The 25,851-nt window shown below is 54.9% G+C and overlaps 3 protein-coding genes and 1 long non-coding RNA gene across 8 annotated transcripts; 2 read left to right on the top strand and 2 right to left on the bottom strand.

Annotated features, from left to right (window-relative positions):
- Window positions 1–1,215: 1,215 nt before the first annotated feature.
- On the top strand, window positions 1,216–4,258 carry CDK4 (cyclin dependent kinase 4). The gene is made up of 8 exons (XM_081127967.1): window positions 1,216–1,503; window positions 1,960–2,196; window positions 2,358–2,493; window positions 2,615–2,782; window positions 2,937–3,046; window positions 3,289–3,339; window positions 3,479–3,614; window positions 3,835–4,258. The coding sequence occupies exons 2-8, from the start codon at window positions 1,979–1,981 to the stop codon at window positions 3,925–3,927; spliced, it is 912 nt and encodes a 303-aa protein (XP_080984093.1). The 5' UTR covers window positions 1,216–1,503; window positions 1,960–1,978; the 3' UTR covers window positions 3,928–4,258.
- A 160-nt stretch (window positions 4,259–4,418) lies between these two features.
- Window positions 4,419–7,444, bottom strand: TSPAN31 (tetraspanin 31). 3 transcript variants are annotated; one of them, XM_081127968.1, is made up of 6 exons: window positions 6,918–7,444; window positions 6,264–6,431; window positions 5,940–6,020; window positions 5,459–5,590; window positions 5,050–5,163; window positions 4,419–4,945 (listed from the first exon to the last, which is right to left on the bottom strand). In XM_081127968.1, exons 1-6 carry the CDS (start codon window positions 6,978–6,980, stop codon window positions 4,871–4,873), a joined length of 633 nt encoding a protein of 210 aa, XP_080984094.1. In that variant the 5' UTR covers window positions 6,981–7,444; the 3' UTR covers window positions 4,419–4,870. The 3 variants fall into 3 exon arrangements, with proteins under 3 accessions (XP_080984094.1, XP_080984096.1, XP_080984095.1); XM_081127970.1 differs by lacking the exon at window positions 6,918–7,444 and adding an exon at window positions 6,628–6,857; XM_081127969.1 differs by lacking the exon at window positions 5,459–5,590 and having other exon boundaries at window positions 6,918–7,110.
- A 407-nt stretch (window positions 7,445–7,851) lies between these two features.
- On the bottom strand, window positions 7,852–13,552 carry LOC308552711. The gene is made up of 3 exons (XR_013998133.1): window positions 13,258–13,552; window positions 12,155–12,444; window positions 7,852–10,011 (listed from the first exon to the last, which is right to left on the bottom strand). It is a non-coding gene; the product is annotated as an uncharacterized lncRNA (long non-coding RNA).
- Window positions 9,270–25,750, top strand: AGAP2 (ArfGAP with GTPase domain, ankyrin repeat and PH domain 2). 3 transcript variants are annotated; one of them, XM_081127971.1, is made up of 19 exons: window positions 13,151–14,374; window positions 16,061–16,119; window positions 16,740–16,827; window positions 17,024–17,109; window positions 17,256–17,403; window positions 18,400–18,534; window positions 18,837–18,946; window positions 19,363–19,521; window positions 19,680–19,766; window positions 19,850–19,954; window positions 20,375–20,537; window positions 20,720–20,839; window positions 21,599–21,727; window positions 22,628–22,687; window positions 22,918–23,066; window positions 23,172–23,262; window positions 23,378–23,600; window positions 23,721–23,976; window positions 24,155–25,750. In XM_081127971.1, the coding sequence occupies exons 1-19, from the start codon at window positions 13,213–13,215 to the stop codon at window positions 24,395–24,397; spliced, it is 3,573 nt and encodes a 1,190-aa protein (XP_080984097.1). In that variant the 5' UTR covers window positions 13,151–13,212; the 3' UTR covers window positions 24,398–25,750. The 3 variants fall into 3 exon arrangements, with proteins under 3 accessions (XP_080984099.1, XP_080984097.1, XP_080984098.1); XM_081127973.1 differs by lacking the exons at window positions 13,151–14,374; window positions 22,628–22,687 and adding an exon at window positions 9,270–9,587 and having other exon boundaries at window positions 24,155–25,747; XM_081127972.1 differs by lacking the exon at window positions 22,628–22,687 and having other exon boundaries at window positions 13,168–14,374; window positions 24,155–25,747.
- Window positions 25,751–25,851: the final 101 nt, after the last annotated feature.

Here is a 25,851-nt window from a genome sequence, read left to right on the forward strand (position 1 = left end):
CTGACCAGGAATCCAATGGGCAAACTTTCAGTGTACCAGAGGACGCCACACTGGCCAGGGCTGGTTTCAGATTTTAGACAGGTTGTCACAAATCAGGCACAGATTCCTCCCTTCCCTTACTTGCATCCCCCCAAAGGGTTGGGAGGTAAGTAAAGAAGTTGGAGCCAGTAAGACAAGGGAAGACAGAGAGAAACCTGCCCATCGTCTACTTCTGTGTGTCTATGAGCAGAGGCCATTTGGGAAAGGTTTGTGTTCAGGGCAGGTGCAAGGGCTAAGAAAACTAGCACTGGAGTAAAAGAAGCATAGTAACGCCAAATAATGAGTCACAAGGTTTGCAGAAGGGCACAAGTCATTCTCATGTAATGTGATGGTTTGGGGTAGTGGCTGTGGTAACTTCCTGCACATGCTCATCCCTACAATAACCCATCTGTCTATTATGACATACGTATCATACAAATACACACATATATCGTAACATCTTGGTGCTGAAAAGAACGTTAAAGGTCAAGTATTCCTATCTCCCAATCATTGAAAACTTCTCTGCCAGAAGGCATGTGGTGGTCTCTGCGTTAAGACTCCTAGGGAGGGGTGGAAATTGGGAAGAGAGGAGGGCATTACCTTGCCCCTCTTCCTGTTGGACGACTGTATTTTTCTGCCTTCCATCAATCCTTTAATCCTAGTTTTGCCCTCACATGGGCATCATCTTACTCCCTGTTTTATATGCACACTGCTGGCTACGTCTTTACAGATAGCCTTATCACATCTTCAAAGGGCTAGTGACTGAGACTCCAAAAAACAGACCCAAAACAACCCCACATACACACGGGAAGCACTTAGTAAAAATTTATTGAATGAATGAGTGAATGAAACAAAGGCACAAATGAGAATACGTTCTCCGATGGCAGTGGAGCAGAAAGGCTACAGCACCACCTCTTGTTCCCCGCCCCCCAATATCGAGTGAGAGACTAGGAGCGGGACTGGAGAAGGTCTGCAGCCAGGAGTTGGGATCTGGGTGGCCCAGGTTGCCATGGCACCGCCTCGGACTCCACCCTCTCTCGTCTTTACCCCACCCCGCCTGGGTAGCGGCAGGTAGTCACGTGTTCTGTGGGGTAACCACACCTCTGCTTCTAAAAGCCATAACCAGAGGTCACGTGGGATAGCAACAGGTCACGTGGCTGCCGTCATCCCTCCTCCCCCCCCCCCTTTCTCCTCACCGCCCCCCAACCTGGCAGAGCCACTCCCGGCCCCTCTGCGCAGAAGTGGCTGGTCACGTGCCCTGAACGTCCGTCGGCCGCCCCTCCCCCCGGGTTTCCGCGCGCCTCTCTGGCAGCTGGTCACATGGTGAGGGTGGGGGTAAGGGGTCCACTCCAGCTTGCGGCCTGTGTCTGTGGTCGGGCCCGTACCGTCCAGCTGCTCCGGACAGAGCTCGAGTGTATGGCGCCTGGGGAACCGGCTCCCGGGCCCCGATAACGGGCCTGCCCCGCAGCTCCCGCAAGGGGTGAAGTAAGTGCCGCCCCTTCCCGGGAACGCAGGCTCTGCTCGCCCGCCGGGGCTCCTCGCGCGGGCTGGTCACCGCAGGGTTGCTCGAGGGCGGGAAGTGGGGCAGGGTGTAATCTGGTCCTTTGTGGCTGTAGGGAGGTATAGTTTTAGGGGGTGGGGTGTAGGGTCTTCGATGCAGGGGGTGTGTCTTGTGGGATCTTCCTTGTGCCGGGCGAAAAGGTCCCAAAGGGAGAGAGATTGATTATTCTAGGGCCTCACGTGGCCGCAGGGGCTGTGGCTGGAGTCATTGTGTTACCTGCGGGGCCGGCCTCCGGGAAGACCGGGGAAGGAAGGGAAGGGAAGGGATGCTGGTGGTGGTGTCTTTGTTATGTTTTTTTCGGGAGTTACTTTGTTGCTGTAGGCTCATACCATCCGAACTCTGGAAGGGAATTTCGGTGGTAGGAGTCTCTGTGATTGTAGGGTCTCCTCTGATCTGAGAATGGCTACCCCTCGATATGAGCCAGTGGCTGAGATTGGTGTTGGTGCCTATGGGACGGTGTACAAGGCCCGTGATCCCCACAGTGGCCATTTCGTGGCCCTCAAGAGCGTGAGAGTCCCCAATGGAAGTGGTGCCGGAGGGGGACTTCCTATCAGCACAGTTCGTGAGGTGGCCTTACTGAGGCGGCTGGAAGCTTTTGAGCATCCCAATGTTGTCCGGTGAGAAGGTGGAGGGTTGGGAGTGGGTAGTGAATGGGAAAAGACACCTACATGTTGGGAGTGGTGGTCAGGAGATAAGTGAGGACCCTGAGAAAATGGGGAAGGCCATGTTGGGGACAAAAGGGATTGATCAGTGAGTGACCCATCATTGTTTTGGCCAGACTGGTGGATGTCTGTGCCACAGCCCGAACTGATCGGGAGACCAAAGTGACCCTGGTGTTTGAGCATGTGGACCAAGACCTAAGGACATATCTGGACAAGGCACCCCCACCAGGCTTGCCAGTGGAGACCATCAAGGTGAGTGGGGTGGGCAGACAATGAGAGACACATTGAGATCTTTGCAGTAGAAGCTGTTGTGATTTGATTTCAGGTATGGCGCCTAGTTTCCATTTCCTTTGTACCCCCCCTTCCAAACCAGGATCTGATGCGCCAGTTTCTAAGAGGCCTGGATTTCCTTCATGCCAACTGCATTGTTCACCGAGACCTGAAGCCAGAGAATATTCTGGTGACAAGTAGTGGGACAGTCAAGCTGGCCGACTTTGGCCTGGCCAGAATCTACAGCTACCAGATGGCACTTACACCTGTGGTCAGTAGAAAGATGGTAGCTAAAATTGGGTTTTGGTTGGGGGTAAAAGAGTAATTACCCATAGCAGTCGAGAAGTCATGTGCTTTGTGACATCAGTTAAGCAGTTTTGCTTTATGGTAACCCACAGGGCCCGCCCTCTTCTTATTCCCATTAGGTTGTTACACTCTGGTACCGTGCTCCGGAAGTTCTTCTGCAATCTACATATGCAACACCTGTGGACTTGTGGAGTGTTGGCTGTATCTTTGCAGAAATGTTTCGTCGAAAGTATGGGACCCAAGTATCCTGAACTATTTTGAATTTCCCAAATCTCTTATAAACCACCTCCATCCCCTGCCCATTCTTTCTTTTGAGTTCTACTCACTACCTTGTCCATAACCAGAAGCTCTGAAATGTCCTGGAGTTAGGAACTTATCCCTTTAGTTTCCATACTCTGTTTGAGCCACTACGCAATAACCATTCTGCTACCATATCTTTGAAAATGACTGTTGTGTCCCTTCTCACCTTAGGCCTCTCTTCTGCGGAAACTCTGAAGCTGACCAATTAGGCAAAATCTTTGAGTAAGTGACTGGCAAGGGGGAAAAAAATTTCCATTTTGAGCCTTTTTCTACTGCTGAGCCCTGGTAGCATTTGGCTCTGCTCCTGGAGATGGAGGCTGGCGAAAGACCCCCCTGACCAGAGTTCTCCTGTTCCCCATAGCCTGATTGGTCTGCCTCCAGAGGATGACTGGCCCCGAGATGTGTCTCTACCCCGAGGAGCCTTTTCTCCCAGAGGGCCCTGCCCAGTGCAGTCGGTGATACCTGAGATGGAGGAGTCTGGAGCACAGCTGCTGCTGGTACTGGGTTTGGGCATGGGAATGGGGTGAGATTGGGGTGAAAAATAGAATGGAAAAGGGACCCAAACCATCATGGTCGGTGGGTGGGCTAGTTTTTGCAACTGTGACTGGCTGTCCACAAAGAGGAATGTAGAAAATAGGCCATCCTGCATGTTGGGGGTGAGCAAAAGTCCTTTTGGGTTTGTTTTCACGATTTTCTGGCCTTTGCCTCCCCTCTCAGGAAATGCTGACTTTTAACCCACACAAGCGAATCTCTGCCTTCCGAGCTCTGCAGCACTCTTATCTACAAAAGGCAGAAGGTAACCCAGAGTGAGCAATGCAGTGGCTGCAACAGAACCAAGAGAAGAGAAGCGGTCACTTACCTTCATTTGAACACTTGAGTGGAGAGCCCTCCACTGAGAAGGCACTCTGTGCCCTTTTTATCTGTGGAGATGTTTCCTCCAACTTCTCACAGAGAATATCTTGCTGGCTGCCTTAATGACATTCCCCTCCTTCCCCTCCTTTTGAGGATTACCTTTCTCCTGCCCTCCTATTTCCTTACACCAACAAGTATGTCCCTTATTCTCCCCTTCCTTATCTTGATATTAGGATCCTTTTTTATACAGGAAAAAACAAAACAAAGAAGTATGGTCTTTTTTTTTTTTTTTAATGTTTCTTCCTTTGATTGGCTTTGCCATTTGGGTATCTGGAGAAACCATTTGGAAGATGGACTTCCCTGCAGAATCTTAAAGATTCTTAGGTTACAGGGCCTAAATAGTGGAGCCCCACAACTGGTAAGAGAAGACAAGGCATTTAATTTTCTGCTTTGAATATGGTGTTTAAATGACTTTTATTTTTATATTCACCAAACTCCTCCCAAACTGGGTCCTGCTTATTATAAGAATTCTTGGTGGTTTTCTCTCTGGCTCTGTCCCTGGTTTCCCCTTGAAGCTAGGTCAGGATGTGTTGTGGTCTAGCATGTGGAAGGGAGAAGAGGGGAGACAGCCAGGAATTACTCTGACCCCCATAGCATCTCATACACTCCCAGGAGCTTCCCATTTCCACTCGGGGAGAGAGGAAGTTTTTCTTTATTCTTATAATCTTGCTCTTACTAAAACATGTCAAGGCAGAGAGCCTGGCTATTCAGTCACTTTTAGGGGATTGCAAAGGGCCTTTCCTTTTTCTCAAACAAAAAAGGCTATTGACCCTGGGTTTTCCCTAAGGGAGGAAGAAAAAGCTTAGGGAGAGCAGAAGAGAAGTCAGAAGGATCCAAAGTCTCATAGAAAAGCACTGGGGTTGGCTCGAGGATCCTTCTGATTCCGAAATCTCATTGCAAGCCAGACACCAAGGATCTGTAGAAGCAAAGGAAAAGAGATAAGCACCAATTCTGAATCTCTGGGGCCAAGACTTACAGATGTAGAGAAAGGGTATATATGAGGGAACTGGAGAATGTTACCTCTGTAAAGCTAAAGAAGAGTCCAACGCCCCCCAGGATTTTCAGGGCTTCATCTGAATGCTTAAGAAACTTTTCTCCACACATCTGGCACGTGGGCCTCCGGCTCTTGCAGATCTAGGATAAAACGTATGTAGAGGACACAGAGTTGCTAAGATGCCCTATCCTGACACCTTTGGTGAATGGCCTTAGAAATTATTCACTACTTTTGATCAACGTCTTACAGACTGAAATCCCACTTGGCTAATTCTCTAGCCTAGCCTCTATCCATCCCTACTCTTAACACAGTAGCACACAGCCCCAGTACAAAGAGAGCTGCTAGAGAGAGACAATCACATTCAAACCTGCCAATCTGGGCACTATCCTAACCCAATTTTGCTACCCACAGCCCTCTCTCTCCCCACCGACTCACTGCAGTGCAAAAAGCATAGTCCTGTTGATACAGGGTTGTGAGGTTGAATAAGCCGCAACAATCAAAACTCCTTTCCAGTTCATCCCGGGTCTTGTTGCTCAGGACCCACCAAGAAGCATTGATGACATCTGTCTGGAGGATATGCAAACAGCGGGAAATTATTTGATGCTGCTAACGTTGAGAACTTCCCTACATTTTTATCTCAGTTCAGGTGCCTCAATTTCCCTACTCCAGCAAAGGGAGTTATCCCGGCGGGGGGGGGGGGGGATAAAGAAGGTATATCACTATTATACAGACCCAGTGGTAAATATCCACCTCCAGTTCTCTTAGATTATCATGGAAAATTAGCCAGACATCCTAGAGGAAGCAAATGGCTCAAGAGTTGAAGTGGTAGACCTAAGAAGGATCTTTGGGGCCAGACGGAAAGGAGGGAGTTGGAGGTTACAGAAAAATGCAAGTGCTTGAAAGGGCATCCCCTTACCTGTTTGCTTCGGTTAATAGCCAGACATGACCAAGAGATTCCAAACTGGAAGATGAAGACCAAACCAAGGATGATCATGTACTGAGAGCAAGAGTTATGGGGAAAAAGTCCTGGATTCCTTTATGTTTCACCTGTATCAACCATATGATCTCATCTAGTCACAGAGCTTAGACAACCATGTCAGCTGAAAGCAATAAAATCAGCTCTGGTTTCATAAAGCAGGGTAAAGACACGTCCCTAAGGTCCCTGAGGTCTAAATTTCTTCCTAGCCCATTCAGCCCTCCCAAGAGCCCTATACTGCCCCGTCACTTCAGGTCAGGATACAAAGAACAGCAGTACTTGGTGGTGGTTGACAGCACCCACCAGTCCTGCCACCGCGATGAGAAGAAGGAAGACTCCCACAGCAATGACTCCTCCGATGATGTGGATGCTGGACACCAGACCCAGGCCCTTACCCCAAGCGGCCACTCCAATGAGCAACAAACCTACCAGCTACGGGAAACAGAAAGCAGGACACACCTCAGAGCTCCAGCGCGCAGCACAGCCAAAGGCCTCACAGCACCCGGGACGAAAGGGAGGAGGTGCTACGGGGACCTGGGGCATCGCTGGGCACTCCCATCGGAGGTCAGACTGGCTGGGGTGGGGGTCGGGGGCGGCAGGGGTAGTAATCTATAAACAAAAACCGAACCTCTGGCTTCGTCCATCACTTCTCTATTTTGGGAGAAACTGAAGTTCATAAAACGGAGGGATGGGCCTTTGTGCCCACAGCCCCAATTCATTCCCCCACCCCCAAACAGACCCTCTTATCACCGGAAGTCTCCCCTCTTCTCACGGAAGTCCCCAGGAATTCCCTCTTCGCCGGAAGTTCCTAGGAATCTTCCTGGAACACCCAATACACCCCTCTCCCCACCGGAAGTCCCCTGGAGTCTCCCCACTCGCCTTTCCGCCTTGAGGCTTCCCCCACCTCCAAAACCTCACCATATAGACCACGTTGAGCGCGCACAGCGCATTCTTGGAGCAGGCAAAGCCTCCACAAACCATCTCCCCAGCTTTGGGGACCCAAGTGGTCCCAAGGACTTAGGGAGAGGGTCTCAGGGACAGTCGTCTTGGACCCCCGACAGCGTCTGTCTCTTTAAATCTAGTCCACCCAAACCCAATCGTCTGCGCCTGCACCGTCCCACCCCTGCCTCCGGATTGGCGAAGCTCGCGGCTGGAACGCGACGCCGGCAGCCTGCGTGCCAATCAGCCTGCATTGCGTCCCGGCCCCTCCTTTAGGTTCTTTATAGGGTGAAACTTAGAGCCGGGGGCAAGGCTTGCGAAGGTTCTCCAAGCGATCAGAGCCTGAACTTGGAAACCCGGGATTAAAAGTGAGGCTTTCCCTGGTCTCCGTTGGAAGAGGCTAATCCTGAGGAGAGGGCTCTGGAGAAACTCCGCTGAAGAGAAGATAAGACTGCGCGGGCCGGGCGGAAAAGGCTCCTCCCTTCGAGGGAGTGCCCTTTCCCCTTGGCCTGCAGTGACCTCATGATGACGCCACTGTTTGTTGTTATTGCATCACACTCGGAAACACACAGAGGAGCAAAATGTTGAGCTATTTAGCCCAGCCACAGAGGCCCCGTGTTGGGCAGAGCAACACCCAGCAAATCCTTACACGTTTGCAAGCACGTCCACAAGTACACATGTCCTGCTCCATATCCCCCCTAATGCGTGAGAATATGCTATATATTAAACGTGTAAAACAGCAGCGTTGGTGAGCTCAGTACTGTATGTGACAAAGCCACAGGTGCAGACATGGGTGTGCCAGGTGTCTTCAGAACACATGCCTGGTACAGGGCTTGCAAAAAATGACAAAGGGAGGGGTCTGGAATATGAATAAATTTGGGAGTAAGGAGGAGTCTCCGCACGTTTTTGCTCTGGGGTGGGTATAGTGGTTGGTTGATCAACGTATGTTTATTATTGAATAAATGATTGGACACACTGCCATTTTTCTGGAAATGGCAAAAGAGAAAGAAGCAGTCTTAGTAGGAACACAAATGAAAAGCCTCCCTTCAACCCCACAGAACAACTTAAGTTTGTGTGCACTTGGATTCAATGACTGCCTAAGCAGTATATAGTCTTATTGCTAGTCAGACTGCATGGGTTCCAACTTTGCCAATCACTAACTCTGTAACCTTTGGCCAGTTAATTAAGCTTTCTGTATGTGTCCTCATCTGTAAAATGGGGGTAAATAACAACACACCTACCTCTTGGGTCGTTGTGAGAACTGAATGAGTTAATATGTGTAGATTATTTTACAGGTTCCAGTGGGTAATTTCAACCTCAGTTCCCCTATCTCCAACTACAGAAATATACACATAGTTATAATCCACTACCTTTTATAAATTGATATCAAGAATAGATGCAGGAGACATTTGGCAGGGCCAGAAAGGTTGGAGTCTTGAAACAAAGCAATTGATCAAACCATCCACCATTTCCCCTGCTCGTCTTCCCTGCATCTTCTTTCTGTCCTTCAATTCCTCATCCACTCTCTTCTCTTTCAGGTCCTAACTCAAGGGCAAGACAATGGCACTAGGATTAAGGGGGAATGGTTGGCAAGCATCCAACCAGTAGGGTAGTATGGTGAAAGGGTACCAGACTTATAATCAGAAGATCTAGAGCCATATCTTTGTTTCACCTCTTACTGGCCTGTCTAAGCTTCAGTCTTCTTTGCTGCAGACTAGGGATGATAATCCTACCCCTTGGGCCTGTCATGAGGATGATATATATGAAGGTATGTTGTAAATTGCTGTGTTATAGACAAATTAATTATTAGGAAAGTAATTGAACATGGATCGTGGTGGTTTTGCTTGGTTATAGGTTACTCCTTCTCCATAACCTGTTCTCCCCATAACTGCTTGGCCCTTTTAACCAGGAGGTGGTCACTGCGGGGTGGCTGACCGAGGAAGGGTTACATTGCAAGATGTAAAGAGGCAAGCTCTTTGGATGTGTAGAGTGGGTGGTGATTACAGCTATAAACTGGAATGCAGGGCTCTAAGAGTAACAGGCCAAGTGTGTATGGATTCCTGTGAAAGTTTGAGGCTGAAAACAAATCTGTAGGTCACCAAGAGTTTAGGATTGCCCCTGGGACCTGGCTTGCCACATTCTCCCAGCACCAACACCCATCTTAATTAGTCACCTCCCACAGGAGGCCCTAGGATGCTTGATGCTTATTAAGGTCTCACCATACACCTAGCAGGAGAATCTTAGCAGAGGCTGGCTGGCAGAGCTGATGGGCCAACACTAGAGGGGGTGGGAGGTGCAGAAGGTAGTACTGTCCCAGGCTGTGGGTTTGAAACTCACCAGTCAGGAAGTGAGGCCGACAGACGGAAGGGCGGGCAGGGGCGGAGAGTTCTGGGGCACAGCAGAGGGGCCTTCTAGGGTTTGGGGGTTGCAGGGCCATGGGCTTCAAGGCCAGAGGTTGCTGTTAGCCTGGCAAGACTGGTCTGGGTAACATGCATGCCCAAAGGCAGTTGGCTATAGCTGCAGTGAGAGCAGAAGTCAAACGACATGAGGTAGCCAAGCAGGCTCTAAGTCGCCTCAGGAAACTGGCAGAGAGGGTGGGTGACTCGGAACTTCGGGAGAGCATCCAGGCCTCACTGAACAGCTTACGAGGTAAGAGAAGGGTTAGCTCCCAACTTGGGTGTATCGGGGACCAGAAGGGGCATAGAAGGGTTTGCTGGGTCATACATCATTTCCCAATCAGCCACTTCCTAGTAGTCCCCAAAATGGAGCTGGGATCTGGGGAAAGAATACATTTGAAAGGATGGAAAAAGACATGGGAGGTGTCATTCTTCCTCTTTCCTCAACTCTGATCCTTCTCCCAGGGGATCAAAATACAGGTCACTGCTGAGCTGACCTTCTTGGAAATGGAGAAGTGGGTGAGCATGGGGAAGACAGGCCGTGACAAATCCTTGGTAGACTTGGACCCTGCCTGGGGAGTCTGGGGCAGGAAGCAGTCTGGGGCAGGAGGTTCTGGGACTGGATAATGTGTTCATTCCCAGGACCCATGAGGGATCAGTGACCTCTTGTTCTCCAGCTGTAGAAAGAAAGAAACACACACAAATACATACACACATTAAAATCACCACAGAGAGAATCTCAGGCTCCCAGGCACACACTAACATTCACACAGCATGCTCTGCACAGCCGAAATGCAGAGAAGTCCCCAGGACACCCCTCGGTCCCCTCTTCCTCACGTCCCTGTTTCTGTCTTGTCCCCCACACACCTTCCGCTCTACCTCCTTAGTGCCATTAGAGCAAGTGATGACAATACAGGAAGGAAGTGCTGCCATGGCAACACCATCCGCCACATCCTCCTGCTCACCCCAGCTTCAATCCTGTGGTGGGGCCCTGACTGCAACGGCTTATCCATCCCTGAGGCACCACCACCCAGAACTGATGGAACTGGAGGTCCCTCTGGATTGTTCTCATCTCATTACCTCTGAGGTGGCAGAGAGCTAACAAAAGCAGGCTCCTTTGCTCATGAAAGGTGTCCTCCATTGTATCACAGTCTCTTCCAGCCTCTCCATTCTTAGCTGCCTACTTGGGGGTGGCAGATGGGGGCAGCTGAGAAGACCTCCTGCCAGATCTCTCTGATGGTAAAGGCCACGAGAGCATAACTTGCAGAAGGAACAGTTTGGTTCGGGTTGCTAAGGGAACAGTCTGATGATACCCTTCCCATTGCCCTTCTGAGGCGAACGCCTCCTGCCCCCCACCCTTTGCCAAGAACTACAGCTGACGCCTTCCCTACAGCATTAATTGTTGGAAAGGAAGACCTAGGGGGAGTGACCTATGGGGCCTCCTAGGGAGGCACTCCAAGCCCACCCTTGTAGAGGAGAAAGCAGGGAGAGGGTAGATGTTTGGGTCAGGTAGAGGAGCTCTGCTTAGCTCTGGGTAAGGAGGAGTGAGGAGGGGTAGAGGCTGACATCTCTGAGAAGACTCCACTCTTCATAAATAATTTGTTCCACTCTTTCCCCAAGAGTCAGGATTCTGTTCCCTTTGAGTATAAGGGAAAACTGAGGCCACCGATGCAAGGGGAAAATATTAGGCCAGAATCAACAAATCTCCTTCACTATCTTTCAGATAAGACTATTTAAGGGTCTCCAGTCCTGGGAATGGTGTCATCCTGGCACTGCGGGGGCGGGGGTGGGGTGGAGCACGGGGCGGAGAGGTTGCTGACCTCGGGCCGCCCCCCCCCCCCCCGCCCCCGGGACCGGGTACAGGTCTAGGGGGGAACAAAGGGCACCTAGCGTCCTGGTACCGCCCCCCACCCTCAACCCCTACCAGGCCCTGCGCGCCGCTGGCTCCTGCCTCCAAGAGCCGCCCACGACAGCGCTATTATAGTCTCGGCTGCGTCAGGAGGATGGGACGCCAAACTAGGGGAACGCTGAGACTCCCCGAGTCCAGGAGTGGGGTCTCCAAGGCTGCGGGAGAACTCCCGCACCACCCCTGCTGGGTCTGGACCTCTGTGCCCCGCAGGCCTAACCCCTTTATCCGTCTTACCGGGCTCGAGGACAGTGAGCCTTGAACTCCAGGGTCCCTAGAGGGGTGGGAGATACAGAGAAGACGTTTTCCATCCTCTCTATCTCCTCTTTAACCTTCCAAAAGAGCCCCACCCCGAAAACCTCAGGAGACTGAATAGGAACCCGAAAGAAACCTGCTCCCACTGCAATCGAGGGGCTCCTTATACTCGGGGGCGCTAAATAACCCACATGTGGGTAATCAGATGTGAGGGTGGTGCCTCCATGAACCCCAAATCCCATGGCAGGTCCCCCCCCCCCACACACACACCACCATGCACACCGATCCCTCCTCTCTGCTTATCCCCGCTGTTTCTGAGGCACTCTTGGAGCTACGGTTGCTATGGAGACTGGATGCATTTTGGTATGGGGGGGTGTCTATCTGTAGACATATTCCTTCTCCTTCCACCTCCAGCTGGAGTCTTTGATTCACTTTTTGGCCTGGGCTCCTCCGAGCCCCCAGATCTTTCCCTGCACGATGCACCCTCCCCTCCTTCCTATCCTGCTAAGTTCCATGTTTGTCCCGGTCCCCAGGGAACACTTTTCAAGTTCACTTTGGGACAGTTGTGTTTAAAACGTGGCCCCATTGATGTATTGCGTGAGTGGGGGTGGAGGTGGGCGAGGGGGCTGGGTTATGGGGAAAGGAACCCGTGCAAGTACCTGGGGAAGACAAGGGGTCCTGGGAAAGGGATTTCGGGGTGCTCCACTTTCCCACATCAGCTTCTCCAGGATGTGCTCCGTTTTCGCGGCGGACTGTTGATTCATGGACTGATTTTTACCCTCGTCCTTAAATGCCACACCCAACAGTCGCGCGCGCTCCCTTACCGAGCTGTGTTAGGGGAGGGGGCTCGGTAGTTGGAGTAGGTGAGTCCAAGTTCCAGGAAATCCAGCCCAGGGTTTGGGAGGGAAATCCAGTCCTGGATTTTGCGCCTCCTTCGCAGACAGCCGCGCTGGTGGAGAGAAGGTGGGGGAGAGATGGGGGGGTGGGGGCCGCCTCCTCCTCACTGTGAGGGGAGCGCCCGGACACAGCGCGCATCCGGACCGAGCCGAGCCCCGGCGAGCCCCCGGACCCTTCGCCTGGATCTCACGCCCCTCCCCTCGCAGACCCCACACCCGTGGGTTCCCACCCCCTCCGGCTTCCCTCCCTCCTCCCCCGCCGGCGTCTGTATCTCCATCCCCAGCATCCTCCCCGCGCCCCTGCGAATCCCCCGCGCGACCAGCCCCATTAGCTTCCCACCCTCCTGAAGACCTCCTCTCCGACCCTCCTCCGCAGCCCCTGTCCCTTGAATACCCATTCCCCGCCTCTGCCTCCCCCGCACCGGTTCCTCTTCTCTGCAAGCCTCAGGTCCCTCTTTTCTGCCCCTTTCCCTCCCCTATTTGCCCCCACTACTGTCTTCCCCGCCCTCCCCCGCCCATCTCTGCGCCCCCACCCAGGCCGGGGTGCACGGTCCAGCGCGCCTCCCTGGAGCAGCACCAAGGTCCCGGGGCTCCAACGGGGTGGGGGCGCAGGGCGGGGAGCATGGGGAGGGGGCGCCCCGTGTGATGGGAGGGGGGCGCAAGCGGAGGCGGCGGAGGCGGCGGCGACAGCGGAGCCGGGCCGGGGGCTCAGCGGGGTCCGGGGGCTGGGGGCAGCGAGCAGGGCGGCCCCATGGCCGGGCCCCCCTGAGGCGGTCCAGGGGAGTCCCCTCCCCTCCCCAGCTCGGGGGTCTCGGGGCCTCATGAGCCGGGGCGCGGGCGCGCTTCAGCGCCGGACAACGACCTACCTCATCTCGCTGACCCTGGTCAAGCTCGAGTCCGTGCCCCCGCCGCCGCCTTCTCCGTCTGCGGCCGCAGCAGGCGCCCCTGGGATCAGAGGTGCGGAGACCGGGGATCCTGGCAGCCCCCGAGGCGCGGAGGAGCCAGGCAAGAAGCGGCACGAGCGTCTCTTCCACCGGCAGGATGCGCTGTGGATCAGCACGAGCAGCGCGGGCGCGGGGGGCGCCGAGGGCGCCGAGACCCCCGCCCTGTCCCCGACTCCGGCCAGTCCGGCCCGCCCCGTCTCTCCCGCTCCCGGCCGCCGCCTCTCCCTCTGGGCCGCCCCTCCGGGCCCCCCGCTTTCCGGAGGGCTGAGCCCCGACCCCAAGCCCGGGGCTGTCCCCACCTCCTCCCGGCGCCCCCTGCTCAGCAGCCCGAGCTGGGGGGGCCCGGAACCTGAAGGCCGGGCGGGAGGCGGCGTCCCCGGCTCTTCCTCTCCGCACCCGGGCACTGGCAGCCGGAGGCTTAAGGTGGCGCCTCCTCCGCCAGCTCCCAAGCCTTGCAAGACCGTGACCACGAGTGGCGCCAAAGCCGGCGCGGGCAAGGGCGCAGGTAGCCGCCTGTCATGGCCCGAAAGCGAGGGCAAGCCCAGGGTCAAGGGGTCAAAGAGCAGCGCCGGGACGGGAGCTTCTGCCCCTGCCCCCGCGGGGGCAGGGATGACGACAGCCACGACCTCCGGTGGGGTCGTGGCTGGGCCCGGAGCCCGGGGGAAGCTGTCCCCTCGGAAAGGCAAGAGTAAGACCTTGGACAACAGTGACTTGCACCCGGGACCACCTTCCGGCTCTCCTCCTCCACTAACCATCCCAGCAACCCCGGCTCCAGCCACTACTCTCACCGCCGCCTCCGCGCAGCCGGCTGGGCCTGCACCTTCAATGACTCTGGAGCCTCCAGCTCCCGGGCTGAAACGGGGCAGGGAGGGGGGCCGAGCATCAACTCGGGATCGCAAGATGCTCAAGTTTATCAGCGGCATCTTCACCAAGAGCACAGGGGGGCCTCCTGGTTCCGGGCCCCCTCCTGGACCCTCAGGCCTGTCTTCTGGCAGCGGGTCCAGGGAGCTGCTGGGCACAGAGCTCCGCACCTCCCCTAGTGAGTAGGATCAGAGTCTGAGAACCCGGAGGGGAGGGCACCTGGAATGCTCAGCTTGGGGTGGGGGAGCCACGTGCAGGACTGAACTAGGGGAGCTTCTCTCTTGGGTGGGCAGAGGAACCAGGCTGACTTCTCTGCCAGGGACTGGGGTAAAGGGTAAGAGGTGCTGACCGGGGTGAGGAGCTACATTGTGCTACGTGAGAAATGACTTGATTTCAGGGGGATTCAGAAAGCTTCAAAGCTTTCCGGGAAAATAATGCCCTTGGTCAGAGTGACTGTAGGAAATTGCTCGAGCCCCAGACCTCACTTCCAGCTGCAGTTGGAATCTGGGAGCTTGGAAACAGGACTTTGCCTTGCCCAGAGGGACACTGAAGGGGAAGGAGTTTAGGAAACCTCAGTTTCTCCTGAGCACTTGGGGCAGGTGGCATGAGAGTGACCTTGCAGGCAGCCCTTGGCCAGGGACAGGTCTTCCCTTGGGTGAGTGCAGGCTGGTGGGGCAGCAAGGGGCTCAGTTTCTTTCCGTGCAGTAAAGGGGATTGGGCAGGAAGGGAGTGCGTGGGGACTGGATCGTGCTGAATACTTGAGTGTGAAGTGCGAGGGGGCGGATAGGAAGCCTCACTTCCCCCACTGCCCACCCAGGCCCCAGAGCCTAATTGAAACCCCCAGGGGGCTGACCAGAGTGACTCAAGGGGGCGGAACTGCTGCAAGGAAATTCTTACCCCCTGGAGAATTGGGAGGGAGTATGGAGAAGGTAACGTTTCTTTGGGAGGGTGATCTTTACCTTTTTTTTTCGTTTTCTTTTTCTGGAAGAGAGGCGAGGGACTCACGGTTTAGCTCACACTCCCGGAGGGGAGGCAGGTCCGGGAGCGGGGGCGGCCCCGGGGTTTGGCTCTGGAGCGGGTGGGAGCAGATGGCTCCGGATCCCAGAGTTCCCGCCGCAGCTGCGGCACCCCGGGAACGTCCGGCCAGTGTCAGGCGCGGGGGCTGGCCCCGGCGGGCGGAAGGAGCGTCCATCGTCCCCCACTCCTCGGGGCCTGTGGCTTCTCTCCGCCTGGGAGTGGAGCCCTTCCCCATTAGTTCTTTTGGAGGATGCTTGTGGGGAGGGTTTTGGAGAAGGTGACATAGGAAATCCAGGCAGCATTCCTCGGGCTGTGGGGAGGGGTCAGGGCCTTCGCACCATTGACCTTGAAAAAGGGAAGGCATATCCCTCCCCTCAGTTTCTCTCCTGTGAAATGGAGATTGAGGACGACCCACTCCCTTCTATGTCCCAGCCCCGCCTCCCAGGGTCTGCGGGCGGGGGGGCGGGGATCAGGCCTTTGGGCAGGAGACCCTGTTGTATTCCTCTTCCAGAGGGAAGAACCTACCACTGTCAGAGCCCTGGTCTCAAGGTCTGGGGCAGGAACTTACGTTTGGGGATGTGTTTTAAGGGAGATGCCAACCGAAGTATTTTCGTCTTGCTGACTCCGTTGCTAAGCAACCACTGAGCGGCAGCAACAGCTGTGCGGAGAGCTGGCTGGGGTGGGAGGACTGGGGACCACTCTCAGACCCAGCCTTTCCACACAGCTCCCTTGCCCAGGCAGGGTCCTGAGGGCTAAGGAAAGCTGCAAAAGGAGGAGGGGGTGGCAGCGGGTTGGGAGTCCTCCTGGCCCTGGAGCATCCCTCCTTACGGCTCCTTTCCCCTTACAGAAGCTGTGGTCAATAGCCAGGAATGGACACTGAGCCGCTCCATTCCTGAACTGCGCCTGGTAGGTAACCCAGCGCCCTGTCCGCAGGCAGGCTGGCCTCCTGCTCACCGCACTCTCCACTCACCCCTCTTCACCTCTTCCTTTCCCTCTCTCTGTGAGAACTGGGTATCGTTTCTTAGTTTCCTTGAGATTCTACCTTCATAGTGCCTTCCTGAGGCTTGATAATCCTCAGAACTTTTTCTTCTTTAGTCTCTTCCCCCCTCTTTATCCAGGCTTCTCCTAATTCCTGGCATCTCTCCTATAGTCCTTCATGTTCTGTTACCTAGAATTGAGTAAAACTTTTCGACCAGTGCCTAGGGCTATGACATACCCCCCCCCCCATCTAGTATGTTTTCTAAACAGCACAACACACACTCACATGCACACACACACACACACACACACACACACACATGGTACTGAGGTGCTGACATCCTTCAGCTCATGGACCGCTTTGAGCTTGGGAATATTTCTTGCCACATTCCTCATCTGATCCTCCCGAATGCTCTCCTGACTGTCATCCAGGCCCCGTAGGACCTTCCTTGGGTGATTTAACACTGTCAGTCTCTTAAGTTCTCCAGACTCAAGCATCCTGCCTCCTCTTAATTTCCACAACCTCTGCTCTACAACCTTGCCCTCAGGGTGTACTGGGCGACGCCAGGAGTGGGAAGTCATCGCTGATTCATCGATTCCTGACCGGTTCATACCAGGTGCTGGAGAAGACAGAGAGTGAGTTCTCAGGAGCCATAGTAAACTAAGGATTGGGGTCAGGGATCCAGGATCAATGACTAGGCAGTGCGATCAATGACTAGGTGTGTATGGAGACTGGAGGAAGGAATGAGGCCATGAGAGCTAAAGCGGAGGGGTCTGGGGTGGTCTGGTGGTTTGTGACCTCTGACCTACCACTTTCAACCCTTCTGCACAGGTGAGCAGCATAAGAAAGAGATGCTGGTGGATGGACAAACTCATTTGGTGTTGATCCGAGAGGAAGCTGGGGCACCTGATGCCAAGGTGAGGGGTGAAGCATGGGGTAGGCAGGCTTGCTGGGGTCAGCAGTGGCCAAGGGAGTGGGGTCTGGTTTCCTAGGTCTAATTGGGAATAGCACCCGAAGAAGTGGACTTGTTTGACCCTCTATTTGCTCCCTCACCCCTCGCAAGTTCTCAGGCTGGGCAGATGCTGTGATCTTGGTCTTCAGCCTGGAGGATGAGAACAGTTTCCAGGCCGTGAGCCGTCTCCATGGGCAGCTGAGCTCCCTTCGGGGGGAGGGTCGAGGAGGTCTGGCCCTGGCACTGGTGGGGACACAAGGTAAGGAGGGGCTGGGAAGGCACTACTGATGGCTACTGGGGTATTGCCCAGCATATGAGAGAACTTGGTAAGGTATGGAAATGGCCATGTGGATTCTGGTTACCTCTGGAAGGAGCCTGGTCTCCAGATAAGGGAGCCATTAAACCAACACAAACTTTCTAAGACCTGAGCCGAGAAAAGGAGACTCTCCAGGGAGGAAGGGACAGCTATAGTAGCAGTCTCCATTTTCTGAGATGTCACCTGCCTTGTGTTCTTACACTGCTATTTCTCGATGCCACCACCATGGGAAACAAAATCTCAGGCCCTAGTGCAGATAAATAGCCTTTTCTGTCTCTCTTGCTACAGCTGGGTCAGGCTGACATCTTTCAAAGGAACTTATCAGAACAAAGAGAAAACACAAATGAAATGATGGAGAAAACACAGAGGGCAGAAAACATTTTAGTTCTCAAAGAAGTGATTCCGAGGTGCTCAGACTCTCCACCAGGGCCAAGAAAAGCTTCTTCCACTACCCACCTGTGTGGAGCTGGCAGGAGTTTTTGTCTGGATGCCTATCCAGCAGGTGCCTGCTTCCACCTGTCGCTTGCCTCCAGATTTCCTGTGGCAGAGTGAGCAGTCCACCTGTTACACATGGATATTCAACCTTTTCCTAGTTGACATGCCAGGTGTTCTCCCTCTCAGTTCAGGGTTCATTGGATTTGTAGGACAAGGTCACTTGTGAGTCTCAGCCATTTTAAACCTTGTCAGGAAGATCCATTCAACTCTGGAGTATTTTTTGAAGACATACACAGAGTGCACCCAGCCTACTCATAATCCATCTAGGCATGTGAAGTGGACCCAGCACTCAAAAAAGGCTTATGTACTTATTCTACTGGGTCACAGGAGAGATATTCTCTCAGACCCTATCCCTAGTGGGCCCAGTCTTAGATTGGAGCCCAAGGGAAAGGAAAGTAGGAAAAATGGGGAAGGGGCCCTGATCCTACTTTCCTGTCCCCTCAGACAGGATCAGTGCTTCCTCCCCTCGGGTTGTGGGTGATGCTCGTGCCAGAGCTCTGTGCGCGGATATGAAACGCTGCTGCTACTACGAGACTTGTGCAACCTATGGGCTCAATGTGGACCGGGTTTTCCAGGAGGGTGAGTGTTGTCATCGCAGCATATGTGGAAAACAGGGAGCTAGAGGCCTGGGATATTCTTAAAGGTTGTGCATCCAGGCCTGTGTGGGAGGGAGGAGGGATCAGGGAGGTCAGAGAAGTTTTGTTTAATAGCCACAAGGTGTTTCTGGGCCGGAGGAGCTGGCAAGGTTACATGTGGCATGAAGGCCACAGTGACAAGGAACTTGGGGCTTATGTTATCTCTTGGGGATTTTTCAAAGCTGGGCACCAAAGGATGTTCTTGGGTATCTGCCATGCTCACACCTCTCCCCACCCTCCCTTCAGTGGCCCAGAAGGTGGTGACCTTGCGCAAACAGCAACAGCTTCTGGCTGCCTGCAAGTCCCTGCCCAGCTCCCCAAGCCACTCAGCTGCTTCCACTCCTGTAGCTGGGCAGGTGAGTTGGGGTTTCAGGGTCCACAGAGGGGCTGGTAAGAATCAGAGGAGTGGCTGGTGATCCAAGGGCAGGTACAGAGTACCCAAGGAGGTTGTGGGGGAAGGCAGGTGGAAATGGTAGTGACACCATTTGTAGCAAGTGCATTGGACTGGAAAACCACAAGGTTTCAAACATCATTTGCAATGTCCTTGAGCAAGTCACCTAAACCTCCCAAGGTTGTCAGGAAAATTATAAGGCAAAAACTTGTGAAGTCGACTTTGTAAAACTAAAGCACTATGACGATGCTAGTGAGGAATTTTATTAATGCTAATACAAATAAGTGGTGATGAGATCAAGGAATTTCTCAGATTCCACATAACTAGATGTAACTGCAGCTTGGTGGGGTGGGAGCATCTCAGCTCTTTTGACTTCTCCAGGCTAGTAACGGGGGCCACACTAGCGACTACTCTTCTTCCCTCCCATCCTCACCCAATGTTGGTCACCGCGAGCTCCGAGCTGAGGCAGCTGCAGTAGCTGGATTGAGCACCCCAGGGTCCCTGCACCGGGCAGCCAAGCGCAGGACTAGTCTTTTTGCGGTATTGGATATGCTGACCCCTATCCCCTGTCCCCTGCTCCTGCCCATCTTCTCTGGTCCCTAGACCCCTCTGTTGGGTCCTTATTTGTCTGTCTTCCCTGTCCTTCCATCAGTGTATCCCTCCATCCCTGCTCTAACTGATGCCAATAACCATTCCAGAATCGTCGGGGCAGTGACTCTGAGAAGCGGAGCTTGGACAGTAGGGGAGAGACAACAGGGAGTGGGCGAGCCATCCCCATTAAACAGGTGGGTGGTCCAGGGGCTGAGGGTAGGCTGGGGGCAGCTGGTCTTAACTGGCTTTTCATCCACATGTCTTTCCCATACTACAGAGCTTCCTGCTAAAGCGGAGTGGCAATTCCTTGAACAAAGAATGGAAGAAGAAATATGTGACCCTGTCCAGTAATGGCTTCCTACTTTACCACCCCAGCATTAACGTGAGTGGCAGGGACTGGCTGGGCCACATTGGTTGGCCTTAGATGCCCTTCCAGCTCAATGAGTCTGTGCCTTGGACAAACACTAACATCATTTCTGGGAAGCTCGTCCCATTCTTTTAAGTTTAGCAAGTATGTTAAAGGTTAGGTAAGTCCCATGTGCCCATGCTGGGGAAGAAAAGACAAATATATCCCCCTAGGAACTTTCAGTCTAGTAGGAGAGCATGGAGAAAGGACCTTCACCTGGCCTGCCATTCAGGGAATGCTTTCTGGAGGAGGCAATGCTGGGCCAAGTCTGTTTGGCTTATCCCCTAGAAGCTCAAGCCCCCTCTCCAGTCCCTCTCTATTCCCTACTATTGGTTGCTTCCCAGCACCACCAAGGACCTCAACCTTCCCTATATTTCAACCCCTGTGCCCCTCCAGGACTACATCCATAGTACCCATGGCAAGGAGATGGACTTGCTACGAACAACAGTCAAAGTCCCCGGCAAGCGGCCCCCAAGGGCCATCTCTGCTTTTGGCCCCTCAGCCAGCATCAATGGGCTGGTCAAGGACATGAGCACTGTCCAGATGGGTGAAGGGCCTGGTGAGTGGGGCTCATAACAGAGGGGCAGGAGAGGGGCCAAGGCTAGGGGAAGGAGGGGTAGTAGGGAAGTAGGGCTTGGGCCTGGATAAGTGAGAAGGTGGGTGATAAAGACACACCACTAAGGCATGGGGCCCAGAGACTGGGTGGCTCACTGAGGTTTTATCTTCTTCCCCTTCCCACAGAAGCCACAACTCCCACCCCAAGCGCAAGCCCCAGCCCCAGTTCCCTGCAGCCACCACCAGACCAGACATCCAAGCACCTGCTGAAGCCAGACCGGAATTTGGCCCGAGCCCTCAGCACTGGTCAGTGAGGACCCATCCTCCATCCACTGTCTTCCAGATCCAAGTGGGATGCGGGTGGGAAAGGAAATTGCGGTGGAAGCTTGGAGGGCAGAACCCAGTGCATGAGTGGATACATCAAGCATCTGCTGGGTGCCAGGCACCAAGCTCAGCGTTATCATGTTCGTCATGATGTTTAAGACAAGTAGGTTCTAGAGCTAAGCTGCCTGAACTGGAATCCTGGCTTGCCACTTGGGCAAGTTACTTGACCTCTCCATGACTCAGTTTCCTTATCTATAAAATGGAGATACTAGTTTCTACCTGAGAGGGTTGCTTTAAGGCTTAAACAAACTGAGAGCATTGCCTAGGATACAGTCAGCATTCAGTGTTTGGAATGTTTGGAAATATATATGTCTATATTTTTCTTAATTTATTTAAAATGACAAGTAACATCATAACAAGTAATCCTCACAACAATCTTGTCAGGTCAAGATTATTATCCCCATTTTAGGGATGAAGAAACTGAGGCTCAGAAGATTAAGTGACTTGCTCAAGGTCTCAAGGCCAGTAAGTGGCAGAGCCAGGATCTGAGTACAGGTCTGACTCTAAACCACTCATCTGCCCACCTCCTCAGGAATAATCAAGGGGGGACCTCCTGGAGAGGGACAACTGAGAAGGGAGACCCCAAAATGCCAAAGCTAGATCAGGGGAGGAGACAGGCTATGGTGAAATCAGGAAATCTGTGGAGGGAGCAACTGAGGCAGCTGTGTCCCCCTTCCTAAGACTGTACCCCATCTGGAGACCTGAGCCTCTTGAGTCGGGAACCCCCTCCTTCTCCCATGGTGAAGAAGCAGAGGAGGAAAAAACTGACAACACCGTCTAAGACTGAAGGCTCGGCCGGGCAGGCTGAAGGTGAGGCCTTGGTGGGCAGTTGCACTCCCACTCTGGACCCTCACCCCCAACTCCAGATCCCTGGCCTAGTCCTGCAGGAGGAGGAAAAGTGCCTGAGCGGAGTGCTTGACTATCACTACCAGTTTGCACATAATTTAGTGAAAAAATGAATGGACACCCCTCTGCCCTTGTCCTTCCTCCCTTTGCCCAGTCAATGCCTTTTATGCCAGCAGTCCCCAGCATCCCTGCTCAATGATGCCCATAAATCTGTAGCTCCCGCTTACTCTCCTAATGACCCTCTACTTCTCGTTCCTTCCCTCAACCCTGCTTACAACCCCAGCTCCTGCACCCAGAAGCCCCCACGAACCCCCAGGGACTCAGCCCACGACCTTAATGCCCCCCATTGACTCAGCTCCTGACCATCCAGCCCTGTTCCCAGTAACTTCCTATGATCTCTAAGCTCCCCTGACAGCTCTTGACCAGTGATCCCCCATTCCTGCACCTAGTGAAGCCCTCAGACCCTCAAGACTTCTGAACCCCAGCCCCCCTCATCCCAGGCTTGTGACCCACCTTCTGTACCCTTTCCCCATGTTTACTCAGATCTTGACCATCCCTTCCCCTCCCAGAGACCCGGCTCCTCATTGATCATGATAACTGGTCCCCACCGCCCCTGCTCTCTGCTGGGTGCTCAGACCCAGGTTCCAGATCTGCCTGCTCTCATGGCTCCTGGCTTCTGCTCTACTCTGCTCCGGGGCCACTGACTTTAGTTCTGCTTTCTCTCCCCATCTGTCTGTCCTGCTTTGTCTCTGGCACTCTCTGTCAATCTCTCTCTATCTCTCCATCTGCCTCCTTTTCTCCTTTCTCGGCCTCTTTCTCTGTTCTCTCTATTCTATCTCTATCTCCTTCGCTTCGGGAAACCAGCCAAGCGCAAAATGTGGAAACTAAAATCCTTTGGTAGTTTAAGAAATATTTATAAAGCAGGTAACAAGCGGGGAGCTGGGAGGGGCGCTCAGCTGGGGTGCAGAGGGATGGGGGTGCCCCTGCCTTCCCCTGCATGTGCTCGGGCTTCCTGCTCTCCCCCACCCTCTGCTTCCCCAGCCCCTCTGCCCCACTCCCAGGGGCTTGGGATGGACATCAGGGAGGAAGGTTTGGGGAAGGCAGCCCCTGTTTGAACTCTATCCCTCATGACCCCACCCCATCCCCTCACCCAGAGGAAAACTTCGAGTTCTTGATCGTGTCCAGCACTGGTCAGACGTGGCACTTTGAGGCAGCCAGTTTTGAGGAGCGGGATGCTTGGGTCCAGGCAATCGAGAGTCAGATCCTAGCCAGTCTGCAATGCTGTGAGAGCAGCAAGGTCAAGGTAATGGGGGTGAGGGGTTTGGGGGGAAAGCAGAGGTGAGTGTCTGAGGAGTCCGGAGGAGGGCTCCGAGAGAGGGAGAGTCAATAATAACAGCCTTTTCTGCAGCTGCGCACAGACAGCCAAAGCGAAGCGGTGGCTATCCAGGCGATCCGGAACGCCAAGGGCAACTCTATCTGCGTGGACTGCGGGGCTCCCAGTGAGCGCAAGGGGGCAGTGGAGGGTCTGGGAGGGTGTGTGGTTCGCTGGAGTTGGCGAATTTGGGGGTGCCCACGTTTGCTCTGCCGGGAGCCGACTTCTCACTCTGTCCCCAGACCCCACGTGGGCCAGCTTGAACCTGGGCGCGCTCATCTGCATCGAGTGCTCGGGCATTCACCGCAACCTGGGCACACACCTGTCCCGCGTTCGCTCGCTGGACTTGGACGATTGGCCGCGGGAGCTGACCCTGGTGCTGACGGCCATTGGCAACGATATGGCCAACCGTGTGTGGGAGAGCGACACGCGGGGCCGAGCCAAACCCACGCGGGACTCCTCGCGGTATGCGAGAGGGAACGGTCTGGTGCGGGGGGGGGGCTCCAGAGAGGGTCCCCTGGGTAGAGGGCAAAGGTCCTGAGTGGGGGTCCCGAGAGGCCTTCCCACTGATACCTGGCCCTGCAGGGAGGAGCGTGAGTCATGGATTCGTGCCAAGTACGAGCAGCTGCTGTTCCTAGCGCCGCTGGGCACTCCGGAGGAGCCGCTGGGCCGCCAGCTGTGGGCTGCCGTGCAGGCCCAGGACGTGGCCACCGTTCTCCTGCTCCTGGCCCATGCGCGACACGGGCCGCTCGATACCAGTGTGGAGGACCCGCAGCTTCGCTCCCCACTTCATCTGGCTGCCGAGCTCGCCCACGTTGTCATCACGCAGCTGCTGGTGTGGGTACGTGAGTGGGGGTGGGGAAAGGGGTCTCTGAGGGCTCCATTTCGGAAACAGCCAAGCAGGGGGAGCCTGGCATCCTCAAAGGGACTCTTGGAAGCGGGCCTGGGAATCTCGCGGAGCGGCGCGCGGTGGCCTCCGGCGGGGGCGCTGCGCGTCATGCGGCCGTTTCTGCCCGCAGTACGGCGCCGACGTGGCCGCCCGCGACGCGCAGGGCCGCACCGCGCTGTTCTACGCGCGCCAGGCTGGGAGCCAGCTGTGCGCCGACATCCTTCTCCAGCACGGCTGCCCCGGAGAGGGCGGCAGCACAGCCACCACCCCCAGCGCGGCCACCACTCCCAGCATCACCGCCACGCCCAGCCCCCGCCGCCGGAGCAGCGCTGCCAGCATGGGCCGCGCCGACGCCCCTGTCGCGCTGGTATAGTGGCCCAGAGGGAGAGACACCCCCACTCCCCCATGGCCGGGCGCGATCGCACCGGGTGGACCGCTGGACATATGCACCCACTCACCTCTCCAAGCCGCACCGCGTCCCATGGGAGCACTTCTTCCCCCCACGAGGGCAGAGCCCCCGCGCCTCCCAGAAGACATAAACTCACCTCCCTCTCCCCAACGAGGCATGGGGACCTCAGCTCAACACGCCCTCTCTCCACTGTTTCCACCCTGGGATTGCTCTGGGTCTACCCGGTTGGTGTTTGAGGAAGGAACGCCCGTGCTTACCTGCTCCTGGGCCAACCATGCCCACTCGCGCCCCCTAAGGGCGGGGAAAAGATCCAGTCCTGCCTGTGCTCGACAATCGCAGGGCCGGGAGCACTTACCCAGGCTGGCTCCTGGGGCGATGCCACGCCAGAGGGAGGGCTTAATACGTGGGAGGGCTAGCCCCCGGACTTGGGGCCAATACGGGGAACCCACCCCTTCCGTGCTAATCTCACTGCCCAGTGAAGGGGGAAGGGCAGCGAGGGGCAGGACCCCTGCTGCCCATGAGGGGTAGGGGGGTCCCCAACCCTTTCCGTGAAAGGGACCATGAGGAGTGGAAATCAAGACGTTCCCCCAAACCCACCCATGGATGGAAGCTAAAGGGCTGGGGGAGCCAAGAGCCTGGGTCCCTCCTCACTACTATCTTAGGAGGGAGAGGGATGGAGCGGGAGCGGGCTAAGAGGACTGGGGAGGGGCCTTGTAATTTATTGCTTTGTTCCCCAACAAGGGGGCAGGGGTGGGCAGGGGCTTGGGGAGGGTGTTTCAGGGTAGGGAAAGCCAAGGGTGGGAAGAGGGTGGGGTGGGGTGGGGGTGCTCTTGGGTTGTGAGTGTCTGTGACCGTGACTGCGTACCTGTGACTGTGCAGCACCCGTGGTGATCTGGGGTAGGGGCACCCCTACAATGGGACCCCTCGCCCACAATTTTTTCTGTCCAGCCCCTCCCTCCCACTGGAGCTTCTCCAGACCCATCCCTCAACCCCATGATCCCTCCCAGCCAGGGTAAGAGGGTGTAAGGTGGCTGGGAGGGTTTCCTGCCCTATCTCCAGAAAAGGGGTGGTAGGGTGGACTTACCTGGCCCAGCCCACCTCCCTCAATCAACCCAGCCCTTGGGTCTCTGTGTCAGTGGTTTCCAGTCTTTTTTTTTCTTTTTTTTTTTTTTTCTGGCTAAAATATTTTGCAAAGGATCAGGTAATTGGGAAGGGGAGAGGGGAGGGGGTAGAGGGGGATGCCCCCATCTCCTCTGAGACAGGTGGTGTGAATCTTCTTCAACAGAAATTAAAGAGGAAATGATTTTGTCTAGGAGGTGAGCTGCTGGTCTGTTCTTGAAGATGCGGGTCAGGGAACAGCCTTGGTCAAGGTGGGGAACTGGAGGTGGCAGAGGGCGACTGCCAGAGGGTGCCTCCTG

Source organism: Miniopterus schreibersii (genome assembly GCF_964146895.1).
Source record: "Miniopterus schreibersii genome assembly, chromosome: 2".
Taxonomy (NCBI): domain Eukaryota; kingdom Metazoa; phylum Chordata; class Mammalia; order Chiroptera; family Miniopteridae; genus Miniopterus; species Miniopterus schreibersii.